At 36.5% G+C, this 16,739-nt stretch overlaps 1 protein-coding gene and 1 non-coding gene across 2 annotated transcripts; one reads left to right on the forward strand and one right to left on the reverse strand.

Moving 5' to 3' along the window:
* Positions 1 to 715: 715 nt before the first annotated feature.
* Positions 716 to 822, reverse strand: LOC145633383 (small nucleolar RNA R71). Its single transcript, XR_014112713.1, has one exon. It is a non-coding gene; the product is annotated as a small nucleolar RNA R71 (small nucleolar RNA).
* An 11,833-nt stretch (positions 823 to 12,655) lies between these two features.
* LOC145632936 (uncharacterized) lies at positions 12,656 to 14,547 on the forward strand. The gene is made up of 3 exons (XM_081685257.1): positions 12,656 to 12,840; positions 13,749 to 13,878; positions 14,028 to 14,547. Exons 1-3 carry the CDS (start codon positions 12,675 to 12,677, stop codon positions 14,545 to 14,547), a joined length of 816 nt encoding a protein of 271 aa, XP_081541383.1. The 5' UTR covers positions 12,656 to 12,674.
* Positions 14,548 to 16,739: the final 2,192 nt, after the last annotated feature.

The raw sequence follows: 16,739 nt of genomic DNA on the forward strand, positions 1-16,739 counted from the left end.
ATACGACTTTATCCTGTCAAAATTTGGCGCCGTTGCCAGGGAAACGGTTTTATTTTTATTTCTGATTGTTTTTGTAGTCTAGATTATTTCCCTCTTGTCTCAGAGAGCGTTAGTTCTCTGAGACAAATCTCATATTTGCTTCTAGTTTTTGTTTATGCCCAGGTGTTCCAGATCGGGTTATATCCCATTCGATCCTGAGATCGAACGTTCCTTCCATAGACAGAAAAACTTCTACAAGCAAATTTTGGCGGATTCTGGTGATACTAACAATAATCACCGCGATCCTCCAACTGATTCTAGCGATTTAGAGGTATCATCAGACACAGAATCAGAGATGGCGGTTCCAAAGAAGCTTAGTGATTATTCACAACCAAAGCTTACGGATTTTCCACATCTCACCCCTACTCCAGCTCTTGATGGGGTTCAATTCGAAATCAAACCCCAATTTATAACGATGATAGAGAGGAAGCAATTCAGTGGAGCCAAGGGTGAAGACCCGAATCTTCACATTGCCGACTATTGTCAATATTGCAACACCATCAGGCAAGCCGGGGTCACTCAAGACCAAATCAGGGAGATTCTCTTTCCCTTTTCTTTAACTGGAAAAGCTAAATTGTGGTTTAATGGTTTGAATAGAACTACACTTGGTATTACTGACTGGGAAACTCTTGTTTTGAATTTTTATAACAAGTATTATCCTGCAGAGAGAACAGCAGTACTACGAAGTGCGATTCAGAACTTTGCCCAGGAAGCCGATGAGTCTTTATATGAGGCTTGGGAGAGGTTCAAGGACTTACAAAGAGAATTCCCTCACCATAATTTAGCACAATGGCAGTTAATCCAAGCCTTTTATAACGGCATTGGAAATTCCTCCAGAATAATATTAGACTCTGCAGCTAGTGGGAGATTTATGAATCTTAATGTTGATGATGCAGGTCAGGTTATTGAAGATATGGCGATACACAATTCCCAATATGGGAATCCTAGAGGATTTGCTAACAAGGGGAAACATAGTGTCGACTCTGTATCCTTTTTGCAAGCCCAACTGACCTCTATTTGTCAAAAATTAGATAATCTGAGCACTGCTAACGTAGCTAATGTTTCTGCGATTAATAATAATTCTAATGAGGCTTTCTGTGAAAATTGTGGTATTGTAGGTCATTGGGAGCAGGATTGCAGGAGTTCCATGGAGCAAGTTAATGCCTTTCAAGCCTATAGGCAGAATAACCCATACTCCAACACTTACAATCCTGGGTATCGGAATCATCCATACCTTTCCTACCGGAGCACTAATGTTCAAAATCCACCACCACAAGAACCACATGTGCCACAGCAACAACAGCAAAAGTACTATCATCCCAATGCTAGCCAGAAGAATCAACCACAACAACCCCCCTCATCTTCAGACCCTTCTTTGGGGGAAATCAGAGCTATGTTGGTCAATATGCAAAAGCACATGGAGAGCAGAGATGCGACAATTGATCAAATTCTAGCGCATAACAAAATTGTAGATAATCAAATTGTGCAACTCTCCGCTACTCTACAAGCACGCCAACAGGGAGCCCTGCCGGCACAGCCGACTAGGCCTACGGATCAAGCATTTGCAATTACTCTAAGGAGTGGTTCAAACTATGAAGGGCCCTCTATGCCCAGAGTTGATGAACCTATTTTATTAAATAATGCTAATCTTGATTCCATTAAACCAAACAATGTAGTTGCTAGCCCTGCAGGGCTAGAAGATAATACTAACACATCTAATCCTACATTGCAGGGTAAAACTCCGGATAAGGTGGCTACTCCAGACAAAGAGAAGAATGCTCAAAAGCCAATTATCAAACTTCCTTTCCCCAATCGTCAATTGAAGACAAACTTGGATAAGCAGTTTGGTAAGTTCCTGGAGGTGGTTAAGGATTTGAAGGTAACAGTTCCCTTTACTGAATTGATCACACAAATCCCCTCATATGCAAAATTTATGAAAGAAATTTTGACGAGAAAAAGGTCTATTAGTGAGGTAGAGACAGTAGCTTTCACTGCAGAGTGTAGTGCCGTACTTCAAAATAAGTCTCCACCTAAATTGAAAGATCCGGGTAGTTTTTCTATCCCTTGTCATATTGGTAATCTTCTGATTGATAATGCATTATGTGATTTGGGTGCTAGTGTTAGTGTCATGCCATTATCTGTGTGTTCTAAGTTGAATATGGGTAAATTAAAAGCTACCAATATAACTCTACAAATGGCCGACCGTTCTTTCAAATACCCCCTAGGTGTTTTAGAGGATGTCCCCGTTAGAGTAGGTAAATTTTATATACCTGTAGATTTTGTTGTTCTTGATATGGCTGAGGATATGCAAACCCCAATTATTCTGGGTAGACCATTCCTTAACACTGCAGGAGCAATCATAGATGTTAGAAGTGGTAAGTTAACGCTATTAGTAGGGGACGATAAAGTGGTTTTTAATCTGAATAATACCCCCAAAATCTCCATGACTGAGGAGAAATGTTTCAGTGTTAACGCGGTTGTCAATTATTCTAACAAGCCCCAAGCTCTTGAAAAAGATCCCTTGGAGGCGGTATCTTGTGTTGCATCCTTTTCAGATGAGATAGACAAATGGCAGAAGGAAGTCGATGCAATACAAAGAGCACTCTACAATGTTGGTCTTGGTTTCGAGGATGAACAAGTGGAACCGATCGAGCAAGTTGTGCGAATCGAGCCTACAGTATGTGTTCCGCCAGATCAAGTTGCAAGTGTTGAACGCAATGACAATTTGAAGCAACATTCGATCGAAGAAGGGTTTTTAGTGCGTAGCATTGAAGATCCCCCATCCCAAGTCAAGGAGGATCCACCAGATAAGGCAACTTGGCGTCCCACAGGTTATATCAGGAAGCCGCATCGCAGCCTAAACATCGCTAGACCGGGTGAGAAACCACCCGATCAAGCGTTAGGCCAAGGGTCTTAGGAATTGTACTTGGTAAGAAGGTCATGCGGGACCTAGATAAACCAGCGCTTTGCGGGAGGCAACCCGTATTTTTAATGCTTTTTAGACTAGTTTCTCTTTTCTTTTTCTTATGAGAGGAGAGACGAGGGAATTTAATGAGTTTTATGAGTGTTTGTATAGATTTGAAGGAAAAGAGTTAGACAACTTCTTGAGAACAGAATAAAATTAGCATTCCCCGATTTAGTCTCGGGCCCGACCGGGCGAAGCTTGCCCGATCAGGCGCGAGAGCAGGGCTTCAAAAATAAGAAATTTCGCCCGACCGGGTGAGAAGCGCCTGACCGGGCGCGAATTTTGACGTTTACGGACTAATTTGTCCGCCCGATCGAGCAAGCTTCGCCCGATCGGGCGCGAGAAGAGAAGAAATTTTTGGCAAAAATTCGCCCGATCGGGCGACTAGCGCCCGACCGGGCGCGAGAGAAAGGTGGAATCCATTGGTCAGATCGCCCGACCGGGCGAGCCACCGCCCGACCGGGCGCGAGGGATTTCAGACGCCCTTTTCTTCTTCTTTCTTTCTTCTTTCTTCATTTCTTCTTTCCTCCATTACTTTCTCTCTCTAAAACTCAAATTTTCTCTAACTTCTCTCTAAGATTTCTCCTCCATTACCAATCCAAATTCAAAACTTTTTATATATTTGTGATCCTCTCTTCATCCTCTTCACTCTCATACAAAAAATTTCCAGTTTTAATTCAAAATATTTTCGACCCATTTCTCTACATGGCTTCAAAGAGGGCAAGATCAATTTTTGGTAGGAGCTCCAGCTCGAGGGAGGAGTACAACCCAGACTTGCAACTCCCGTATTGGCCCATGATCCGAATCGTGAGCCGGGAACAGAAAGAAAGATTGGAGCATTTGGTCGGTCGTGAGGTAATCCCTTCTCGGTGGTTGCACCGCCCTACCTTGGAATCATATGGTTTGTTTGATTATGTTAAACGATTTTTGAATGATATTGGCATGAGAAAATTCGTTGACATGCATTATCCTACATACCGAGAACTCACCTGTGAATTTTTGTCCACTTTTCATGTTGTTAGTAGTAGGAATGGGCCTAATTTATTTTTCAGGTTAAATAATAGAAATATTAGTTTAACTTTTGTTGAATTCTGTAAAATTTTTGAATTAAATTCTGAATTATCTCACCAGTGGCATGAAGATTATAAAATGGGTGATTTATATTTTGCTTTGACTGGTTTACCTGCCCCCGATCCCCAACATGCTAGTACCAAACCCATTCACCACCCTGTCCCGAAAATCTGGCAAAGATTTGCGGGATTGTGCTTTTTGGGTAGGGCCGAGCCTCATAACGCTCAAACCAACGAACTAGCTATAATAGGTCACTATGTATACGGGTTCGGGAAATTGAACATAGGTAGGTTCATAGTTCATCACCTGAGTCGGCATGCCACAGCCAGCACCACTTCCAAGTCCCCTATCCGTTTAGGTGGCCTTATCACTCGATTAGCGGTGAAAAAGGCCGGTTTTGTAGTAGACGGACCCCACCAGCTGACCAACTGCGGACCAGATACCTACATGACTGGTAGGTATTTTGAGGATGTGGGGTGGGTTAGGCAGGATAGCGAGCAGACACCCTTTTGGTGTATTCGGACTGGGAACGAGCAACCTTTGCCTATTTTTCCCCTTCCCAGTCCAGACTTGACCGCCTTTCCCCCAGGGAAACTTTCTTACACCTATGATGCTTTAGTTGCCAACGCTAGGGGACAGGCACCACCACCACCAGTTCCACCACCTCAGCCCCAGCCCGAGGTGGCTTTCTCTCCACCTCGTATGTCCCATTCCGTCCCTCATGTTGACTCTGACCCAGTTTGGGATTTTCAGAGTATAGGTCAGGCCCTAGGACGTATTGAGCATGCACAGACTGACCTTAGGAGGATGGTGGGCTCTATTGACCACAGGTTAGGGTACCTAGAGAGGAACCAGGGTAGAGCTCTCTACCCTATGTACGATGATTATGCTCGTCGGGGCAACATTCCCGACGACGCTATCCACCCTGACTGGTTTCAGCCTCCACCCCAGGGATACGGTAGGGATCCCATTGCCCGTGGTATTTACTCTGACTATTCTTCCTTTTTCGGGTACGGGCAGGACATTCCTTTCGGGGGACCGGCGGGGGGGAGTTTTCACGCTGACTATTTTGGTGGTAGCTCTTCTAGTGCAGGTGGTGCAGGTGGCAGTGGAGGTGCGGGTTTCGGCTCGATGGACGAGGATGATGAGGACTAGCTATGCTGGGCTAGTTTCCGAGCCAATGAGAACATTGTCTGATTCTGGCTTGGGGGAGATTTTGGTTTGGTATTTTTCTTTTTCTCTTTTCTTTTATTTTTGGTGTGTTTTCTTACGTTAGCTTTATTGCTTTCTTTATATATAAAAATACAAAAAAAATTGAAAAATTAAAAAAAAATTCAAAAATACGTTCCAATGAGTTATAAATTATGCTTCCCTGTGCCCCTTACTTTAGAAATTTGTTTTAATCCTTGGTATTTGATGATAGGCATTGTAGATTAGTTGATCATGATATGATGTTTGATTTCCTTGAAACCTTTACATGCGTCAATTTTGTCCAACTACTTGTGAATATAGTGCTTGACTAGTTGATTTGGTTAGGAAATGTGTGATAGTTCCATAGTTCCTGGTATGTCAATGAATTTGAGTATTGGTTTGCTACTATTAGTAATATTTATATGATTCATTATTATGCACATTGTGGAGGACGAAGGCATTTGTTCTTTTAGGTAGCCTCTAGACATTGTAGATACATTTGTTCCCTTCTTGCTACCCATGTTGTTGCTTTGACTTTTTGTTGTTTATTAGCCATATTACAAGCCTATTTTGCCCCATTGGTTACTAGTCCCAAGCTTGGCTTGGGGGAGCTATTAGTGAATGAGGTGAGGGAGTTTGTAGTGTGCTATTTATTTGCACAATTTGGGTGGGATTTTGAGAATTTGTTTTGTTGATTATTCATGTATATTTTTGAGGAGTTTGAGAGTTATATTTTATTGAAAAAAATAAAGCATGATATTATGAAAAAAAAAAAGAGAAGTTCAAAGAAAAAAATGTGAAAAAATAAGCGAACTTCAAAAGAAAAAAAAAAGAAAAAAATGTTCAAATGTTCTAGTTGGAGGTTTGTAAAGAATAATTTTGAGCCTCAATGGAAAAATTTCAAGTTTGGAAAATTAAGTTTGTTTATTCACTCTATTACTCCATTATTATATCTTATGAGTGAAATTGTAAGTGTTAGGTTTATTTATTATGATTGGAGTATATTTGGTTGATGTTAGAGTTGGTTATGTAGGAGATCGATGTTGATGATTATTTATTTTTGATCATGGGTTTTATTAGGATTGGCTCCTTTAAGCATAGCTTTTCTCTCACTTATTCCCAAATTTATCCTACCCTTTACCCTAGCCTTACATTACAAGCTTTAAAGACCTTCCGACCTTTGTGCATAGAATTGTATGAATGTGAAAGTGTTGTTTATCAATGCAAGTTATGATTTGGCATATTTCGAGTCGACTAGTAGGATTGAGCGTTCATTGTTTTATACACACGAGAGTGTGAGTTGGGAGGGCATTGTTCACATTAAAGGGGTGGTTGGAGAGCGATCGAGTACGTCTTTTACTCGCCACATAAATGAGAGTCGAGTATGTGAGCACTAGTCTTGAATTCTATATGCTCTTGTGGTTTGCTCTGTTTGACAATTGTTAGGGAAGATAGGTAATTGGATGGATTTGATTGATTGACTCTGAAGCGTGTTTATTTGATTTACCTTGGATCGTTTGTGCTTGATTTTTACTTATTGGGGTGAAGCATATTTATTGATTCATTGATGAGATCTTTGCTTAGGGACAAGCAAAGGTTTGGCTTGGGGGAGTTTGATGTGTCCATTCTATATAGTATTTTACCCCCGTCCCTTGGTCATAATTAGTAGTGTTTCTGGCTCTTTGGAGCCACTTTTATTACTAATTGGTGTTTTCTAGTGTTTTCGTAGGTTTGGTTGACTTTTGCAGGGATTTATGCTTTTGGAGTATTTTCCCGAGATATTTAGGAGCAATCACGAGCATTGGAAAAGCACGGCCAGAGTTTATAGCCCAGGGCCGGTTAGAGACATCGAACCGGTGATTAAGGGCTCGGTAGAGGTGATACCAGGGCATTTGGACCGAGTATTCAAGACCCAAAGAGGAAACCCAGGTTGGCCCGAAGAATTTGAGCCCAATCGAAGTCCAAATATTGGCCCAAATGATCCGCCCGGCCAAAAAGGCTGGCGCCCGGAGGCGCGCCCGGCCGGGCGGGAGAAGCGCCTGGTGACGCGCCCGGCCGGGCGCGAGATTGCTATTAGAGGTGAAAAAAGGCGCGCCCGATCGGGCGGTGCCTCGCCCGATCGGGCGCCTGTATATTTAGGAGACGATTAGAGTCGTTTTAATTTGTTTTAGTTTAGGATTCTTGTACGGAGTATAAATACTCCTCCGTAATACGATTTTAGGATCTCTTCTTTTTCTCTTAATCCTTTCTCTTAGACTTTCTCTCACTACTTAGTTTTCTCTCTCTCTCTCTAAACTCTCTCTCAAAACCTTTGTTATTATTTCTTTGATTAATTCCAGATTATTTGGTAACGATTTCTTTTCCCTTAATCTTAGTTATTTATTTTATTTCTCTCACCATGATTTATTTTATTGTTTTGATTAGTTTAGTTTTTAATATGTGTGAGTAGTTTAATTTCTAGGGTTTATGGGGATCTAATAAATAATATGAAGGGGTAAATTATTGTTGTTGATTATCAATGCTAGATTAATTTCCTATTGATTGATTAAACGCTCTGTGACTAGATTAGGCCTATCTTTTATGCATGAGTTTGACAATATTGATTCAAGAATCGAGAGATGAGAATTGATGTTTAGGTCTAGTTTCAATAGGCAAGTTAATTTATAAATGGTTAAATCAAGATTCGAGAGATGAGATTTAATACCGGTAAATTAATTGTGTGATTGCAATAAGTAGCGTGAGCCCTTTACAATCTGGTTAATTGATGCGTTGATGATTGACTATTATTGATTGTTGGTATTGCATGATGATTTCTTATTGGATTGTTTTAATGTTTTACAATTGCGGCTTGAAAAAGTATAGCAATATTAAATTGATGAATCGAGCATATGTTAATTTGATATTAAAGGCTATTTTCAATAAGAACTTAGATCTAGTAAATTGCGAGAGCCTGTTAGATCTATGTTGATTAATAAAATTGCGAGAGCCTGTTAATCATGTTATTTATGCAATGTCAATGATTGATTACCCTATTTTACCCCGGAGTATTATTTATTGGTGAACCTATGCCCTAGATCCTTTTATATATTATTTTCTCCCTATTCCTACTCTTTTTAGTTTAGTTTCTTATTCATTCATAAATATTGGTTACTTAAATAATTTAGATTATAATATTTAATTAGGAGTAAAAAGACTTGTTTCCCTGTGGAGATCGACCCTACTTCCCTATCTACTTTAGTTAGTGATTTAGGTAATTATTTTTGATTAGGGGATACGACTTTATCCTGTCAGGTAGCTCGGTAGTTTCGGAAGCATATGGAGTTGCGACGAAATTGGAGCTATATCTCCTATGCGAGTAAGCTATAGCTCACGAAGACAGCTTGGTTCGCTTAGGCCGAGCGATAGGTCGCTCGGTAGCTCGCGAAGGTCGAAGGTGAGATAGGGGCCGAGCGATAGCTCGCTCGACCATGAGCGATAGCTCGACTGGGGTCCGAGCGATAGCTCGTTCGATGGTGAGCGAGAGCTCTCCGTTTGTGCACGGTGGAACCTACACGATTTATTAAGGTTTCATGGGCCGTTTTTATGCACTTATCTATCTTATTTGGGGAAGCTATATATATTCCTAGTTAAGGTTTATTCATACCTTAGTCTATTATTGATAATTGACATTATCAATCTGTAATCTGGAATTTCCTCAAGATCAATAAAGTTTTTCTCTCGCCTGCCCGTGGACGTAGCCAACACATTGTTGGTGAACCACGTAAATCTGTGTGTCCTATTTATTTGTTTTGCATTCATTAATTTGTTATTTCTCACATCCGTTACAACAAGAAGATTTCACATAAAGATACTAGCCTTAGAAATATTTTTTTTGTTGGATTGGTTAGGATCATGTCAAATTCAATTAGTTCATTCTTTCAAAAAAAAAAAAAAAATTCAATTAGTTCATGTTAACGGTAGGGTGTTGTACATATCAAATTGTGTATGTAGCAATTCTTGTGATTCATACTAAATATATGCTTGAGATTCTATTTTAGATGTTTAAAAATAGTATTAGAAGAAAATGGAAAAGGAACGCCTAGTAGGCTAGTAGCATCTAAATTCCAACATTCTCTATTAACACCAAGTTAGAGCAAACTTGTCACTAATAGTGTTGTTTTTAGGACACGGCAATCTTTAACTCATTTTGGAGACATCTAGATCATGTATTGGCTGCTTCGTAGCTTCTAACAAATTTAATAAATATCTTAGAAGTTTTGGCAATACTGTTGGACGCCTGTTAAAATGTTTGCAAGTTGCAATTTGAGGCAATTTGAGTCATCAATTTTTTTTATTTTATTTTATTTTATTTATTTATTTTTTTAAAAAACTAAACATTTGAGTCCTTAAAGTTGGTAGAACGAAGCATCCACTACTCATCCTTCACGGATGAAAGTTCTTTTTTCAGGGACAATTCAACATATACACGAACTAAAAGAGTAAGATTAATGGCGGAAAGCTAGGGACCTAGGGTGCAGCGGAAGATTAATTGCCCTAGACTGCTGATACCATAAAAGAGTATTTTCCGTGAATTGTTTCCTCCATTACTCATCAACATTTATACAAATATACAAGGAATTATTTAGGCATAATTCTACGCAAATAACTAGGAAACAAACTTAAACGTATCCTATAAACTAGGAAACAATATATACACTTTGACTAAGCTAATTATTTACATAATTATCTTAACACGAACCACCTATTTGATCATGATGACGTACTATATTCTTTCATTTTTTAAGTAAGGATTGAAGAAAGACGATCCTATTGAACCTACACCACTTCTCATAAATTAATCCAGCTTTATACATCAGACGCATTAATGCTATGTTTGGATAACAAACTAGAAGGGAGATGGAAGGGAGGGAAATAGGAGGAAGGGGAAGGAAGGGAAAGTGAAGGAAATGATGAGCTTCATTTTCCCTCCAAATCTCTCCAATTTTGAAGGGAAGGTTTTTATTAAAGGAGGAGGGAAAATAGATCCCTCCCTCCCCCTCCCCTTCCCTTCCCCAACATATTATCCAAACAAGGAACTTTGTCTCCCTCCCTTTCCCTTCCCTTTCTTTCCTTCCATTTTTTGTTATCCAAACATAGCCTAAGAGTGGGATGACAGTATAGAATCAGAGAATGATAAGAGAATTCCTACTCCTATAGAGCCTCGAACTAAAATTTTACTACATAATTTTCAAGTCATCAGATCAAAAACTTATCACTACACTCTATAAATACGAGTAAATAAATAAAATATAGACCGTCACCTTAAAAAGTACTTATTATTCTAAATCTTCTATCTCTTATTGTATACGGTCACCTAATGATGATGGTTCGTTTCACGTTTGTTAATGACTCCAAAATCACAAAAATAAATAAATTAATAAAATCCATTAATTAATTTAATTAAAGATTTGATATATAAGTTGAGCGTGACAAAATCACCTTAAAATGGTAGTGGTTTGATATAAGAAGAAAGTAGCAACAGATGGTGAATTTTTATTGGATACGTAGTAGTTATCATAGCTTTAGGATGGTATATCACCCAAAAATATTTTATTCCTTAGCAATTCTTTAATTAATTATTTTCAGGCAGTGCTTTATAGCTATTAATTCTTTGTACCTGGATTGTTTTGCATAATAAGACCCTACATCTAGAGCTATACGTGGCTTTGTTTCAAAAAAAAAAAGAGCTATACGTGGCTTTTTAACCATCAAATTATATATTGTTTATCCATTCCTTAACATTGTTTAGCATCATAATTACTTCTTAACCTTATATTCTTATTGATCCTTAACTCTAAAAGCTGTCCTCCAATTCCAAATTTTTGTCATGATTTTTATTTATTTTTAATCGAAGTAGATAAGTCAAGTGCTTCATGTGTTTTTGTCAATTTGACAATTTGATTGAAAAATTCCTCATGATAAGTAAGCATTACTCCATCTGTCAAAAATCTTTATTTGGTCTGTTTGGTAAGTGTTAATTAAGGCCATGTTCACTTCATTTTACAAAAATTAAATTCAGTAAAAATAATTTCATTTAATATAAATAAGTTCAGTTTAATAAAACTAATTTCAGCTCAATAACAATCAGTGATTTCAAAAGAAAAATATAATAGGAAATCAGTAATTAATATTACAATTCAGTATAAATAATTTATGTTTAGCAAAAATTATTTTATTTTAACAAATTAATTTAAGAAAAGCAAAAATAATTTAAGTTCAGTAAAAATTATTTTGATTTGGCAAAAATAAGGTGAAGTAAACAGGGCATAAAGTTATAATTAACGAGGGTTAAGAAAATCTTATATCATTCACATGGTAATGCTAAGCTAACTAAAATCAAAGTATTTCTTTTTCTTCACAAATTTTTATGTTTACAATTTATGCTAAGCTAACTCAAATCAATTTAGGATAAACAATGCATAAACAACTTTCGGATAGGAGAGAATATTACGTTTACCACTGTAATCATACATCCTGTTACAAAATTTGATAAGTTTTGTAAAATTGCCTATTTAAGAAAATGTTACAGTATATTTATATTTTAACACACAATTTTCGAACAACCTTTGTACCAACCTTGGAAAAATATTCTATACAAGTACAAACTACAAGTATATATATATTATAGCTTTCTTTCTCAATCATATGCTCGAATTTTGATCTCAAGACTTAGATTCTTGGACTAACAGAATATAGAGTACTTAGAAAATGATTTTTAGTCGTCATCTTATAGTTTGATCATTTAAAAGACATCTTTTAGAATAAAGTATAACAACAAATTAGTGTGAAAATCGACCCTTTATGCATGTATATAACATTTTAAAATGAAGCTTATATTAGACAAAAGATTAAACTTTAGTAAAAGGATACAGTTACATATATAGTTAATGTAATAGGTTAATTTAATTACTTTGAGATTGAAAATGATAGTGAATATAATCTATAATGCTCTTGCATTAACTATTGACATTATTAAAAGAGCTTAGCTTAAAAGGGTCTAAAAGACGAAGAGAAGATCTCATCCATTAAGCTAAAAGGTAATGGGTATTTTGGTAATTTAACTTGACATGATGTTAGTATATAGTGGGATAAAAATCTAATTTTTCTTAAAGACTCATGAAAGTGACAAATGTTAAGGGTCTTTTTTTTTAGCAGGGCATAATAAAATGAGGTATATTATTGAAGGGGTATAAATATGCAACAAGCAGTAGCCTAAATGTGCAAGAGAATTTAGGAGCCAAAAGCTTACGTAAGTAAGCAACAACAATGTTTCAAAAAAAAAAAAAGTAAGCAACAACAAGAGCTAGAATTTTTTTTTGTTTTTACTCAAAAATTTTGTTGAGGTTTTTTTGTTTGCTAGTTTTGTAAGATGTCTTGTAGGGGAGTGATGGGAGCACATATGGGGATGAGCTGGGGAATGTTGGGAGACGGCGGGTGGCGAAAAGGGCCGTGGACCGCCGAAGAAGATAGGTTGCTCGTTGAATATGTTAAGCTCCATGGTGAAGGAAGATGGAATTCTGTTGCTAGACTTGCAGGTACTACTTGCTTCATTCATATTTTAGGTATAATAGTCCTAGCTAATTGGATTTGATGTTCTTGTTACCCTCAATTTACTCGATCACTCCATACCCTTGATTGAGGCACTACTCCTCTAGTTTGAGTGGTACGTGTTCATTTAGTCTCTGGTTTAAGACTTAGCTCCTAGATTACCAACTTAATTATTGTGCACGCAGCCTTAGCGTTTTGATCTAATATATATCCATTTTGTGTTGAGAGAATATAATGACTCAGCATATCATTCAATTCGAATCTTTAGGAGTTCTAATCTAATATCCTTGTGTTAAGAGATAGAATAGAATGACTTGCCATGTATCATTCAAATCATTAGGAGTATACAATTAATGACTTATTAATCAACTATTACTTGGTCAATGTCATAATTAATAAAACATTTTTTAGATAACGCAACTTAAACATAAAGTTATGCATATGCCACAATATTCACATGAGACCACCTCAATTAGCCTAAGCTATCATGTTGTCTAAGCATATCTTCCTATTGAATGTAACGCAATTTGTTTACATTATACGTGCATTACTCTTTACATCAACACATGTGCATGACGCATGCATAATTTATATCTTCATGATACAATGTTTATCATATCATAATTAGCTAGTGATACATTTCTTGATTATATTATTAATCTTGCACTTAACATCAATCAAGTTATATATTTGTCAATAACGGACCATCTTGATCTAATTAACATAGTGGGAAACATTGGTGGTCGATATGTATACAATAGATCACACCTTCACAGTTCACATTCCTTTCTCCCATCTGTAATTTGTAATGTTCTTTTAGCTCATTCATTATAAAGAAAAATAGACGTGTTTTGTAATTAAATTAACATCGTTTTATATTTCTTGTGTAAATTAGGATTGAGAAGGAATGGTAAAAGTTGTAGATTAAGGTGGGTTAATTACTTAAGACCCGACCTTAAACGAGGGCAAATCACTCCACATGAAGAAAGCATCATCCTAGAGCTCCATGCTAGGTGGGGCAACAGGTAATTTTTTAACCTTAATTTAGCTAGATATTTCTTTGCATTATTTCCACTAACCACATTAATTATTACAAGATTTACAATGGAACACAACAACTAATTATAGATTTAACATCCAATTAACTAATAGCACGTACTTGTACTTGTACTAGGTGGTCCACCATTGCGCGAAGCTTGCCTGGAAGAACTGATAATGAGATCAAGAACTACTGGAGGACACATTTCAAGAAGAAGGACAAGGCTTCACCAAACAACCTCGAAAAATCGAAAACTCGCTTGTTAAGGAAACAGAAGTTTCAGCAACAGCAGTTTCAGCAACAGCAGCTTCTGCAGCAGCAGCAGCAGCAGCAGCAACAGCAGCAGCAGCAGCAACAGCAACAGTTTACGGCGATGGACATGAAAAAAATCATGTCTATCCTCCTCGAGGATAGCGATAGCAATAAGGTAACAAACACTACAACGACGACTACAAGTCTAGTACCGCAAGCTCGACAAGCTGAGATGGGTGCTAACATTATTTATCCAACATATACTGAAGAACAAAGGAATAATTGGGGTTGTTATAGCGATAATAATATTTCTTGTGAAGCTTCTAACGTCGATCTTCTTTGCTGGGACGCTGCCTTGTGGAACTTAGATGATTACCAAGGGAATAATTGGGGTTCATTTTGAGCAACCTACAATTTCACTTCCAAAAAAATAAAAAAATACTAATCTAAAACTTGGGATAATTGATCATGGTAAATATGTACTATAGGCCGTTTTCAAAAATAACCTCAACATTTGACAACTTTAAAAAATAATCTTGATGAACTCAAAAATTGTTATTTTATTGACCTATTTTAAAATTTAAAAATTTAGGCCGATGAAATTTCAATTTTCGAGTTCATGAGGGTTATTTTTAAAAAGGGCAAATTAGTCGGGGTGATATTATAAAAACGTCTAATAGTACATAGTTACCATGATTGATTTCCCAAATACTCATATACCTTTAAGCATTTTTATTTTTTGTCCATTGTTGCATGCATCATAATTGTGGTTTGAGATTTAGTCATTAGAGGAAAGCAAGCCTCGCGGATTGTTAAAAATCAAATGTTAAATATAATAGCTTAATTAGCTAGCTTAGGCCAATGAATGGTACGTGAAGTTTCTTGCCATGTAAGTGACTTTGCAAGAAACTAACATGTACCTCACTAGTAGTGGCATCAAATGGTGCTTGAGCTTTTAGTTTTAATTTCCTAGTCTTAAGCTTGTTTATTGTATATTATTCTAAATGATGAACTTAAGTGATTTGCTTTACATATGCCTTGTTTTATTTAGTGTAGTTAATAGTTTAATTAAATTGCTTATTACAATTATGCTTTGATTTTTCCATAAGCATATACTACCTATTTTTTGGTATGTAGGATTGACGGATTATTGTAGCCAAAAATAGAATTAGAAGGTTTGTATGAGTCTGTTTCACATGAGTCCACCACCACCATAACTCCACCACCACCGACCAAAGAGCCCAAACCCAGACCTTAATTTTAATTGCGGCATTAAGAGATCGAGAAGCTAAGCAGCAAGCCATTGATGAGTAAAACATTGAAGTCCGCCATTAACCTTCTGTTAATGTAGTAAAAGCTCGAATTTCGAGTAAAACCATTGATGAGTAAAACATTGAACTCCGCCATTAACAGCTCGAATTTCGAACTCCGCCATTGAACTCTGCCATTGATGAGTAAAACAATTGAGTAATAGCTTGAATTTCGAGCTCGATTTGCTTTTGATGTAGAAATGTTTCTTGAACTCCGCCATTAACAGCATGAACCACTTGCTTTCGTCGCTTCCTTCTTCGCTTTCTCTAATCAACAAAATACTAATCGATTCAAATTACATGATTTCAGCAACTAATAATGTGAGTTGCAGAGAAAGATGAGAGAGATGGTGGTTGTTGAGGAGAGAGAAAGAGAAGAAGGAAGGAGGGGTTTTAATACCTGACCATTATACTCTAATTTCTGATATATTTAACCTATTTTCTGATATTTACAACATATTTTCTGACAATTATAAATTTATAATATGGTATCTGATATTTATAATTTAATATCTGACCATTATAATTTAATTTCTGACCATTATAATCTAATATCTGACTATTATTATCTAATTTATGACCATTAAGATCCTCAATTTTTATTTTCTGTTTGTATGACCGGACTCACGTGAGTCCGGTCAACACAAAACTTTTACAAATCGAATTGATTTGTTTCATCATAAATTCATAATCATAACTCGAAATTCATCTTATGCTTATTACAAGGCTATTGTAAGTCGTCAATTGTTAGAAAGATGTACATATCTTATTATGAATTCAATTTAAATATTTTGAACATGTGAATCTTTAATGTTATATATATGATGTTCTATCGTAACAACATACAGTTATCATAATTGCAATAATAAACTATTATTAAAAAAAAACAATTATTTTCATGATGAGTCATACACTCATCAACCACCTTTTTATTCTAGCACTACGATTCACATACTGATTTAAAATGTCAGAAAAATAAAGGTGCAATTACAATTGAACAACAAAAGAATTTATAAATTTATTGGAACAAGTAATCCTGTATGTAAACACTCAATCTCTAGAACTTTAACCAAATATAATCCAATCCAACAAAACGAAAAAAATTAAATCAATTTCAATTTCACACCTTAATAACTTAAAATTAGTTGATACACTTTTGTCTAGTGCGTGGATCACATGCCTCATAAAAGGACACACCCTAAAATAAACAAAGAATTCTTCTTAATTATACCTTTTTTAGCCCTAAAAAACTATGTCGTACCCTAATTAACAACAAAAATTAAAG

This window comes from Chenopodium album, chromosome 5 (assembly GCF_948465745.1).
Source record: "Chenopodium album chromosome 5, dcCheAlbu1.1, whole genome shotgun sequence".
Lineage (NCBI taxonomy): Eukaryota > Viridiplantae > Streptophyta > Magnoliopsida > Caryophyllales > Amaranthaceae > Chenopodium > Chenopodium album.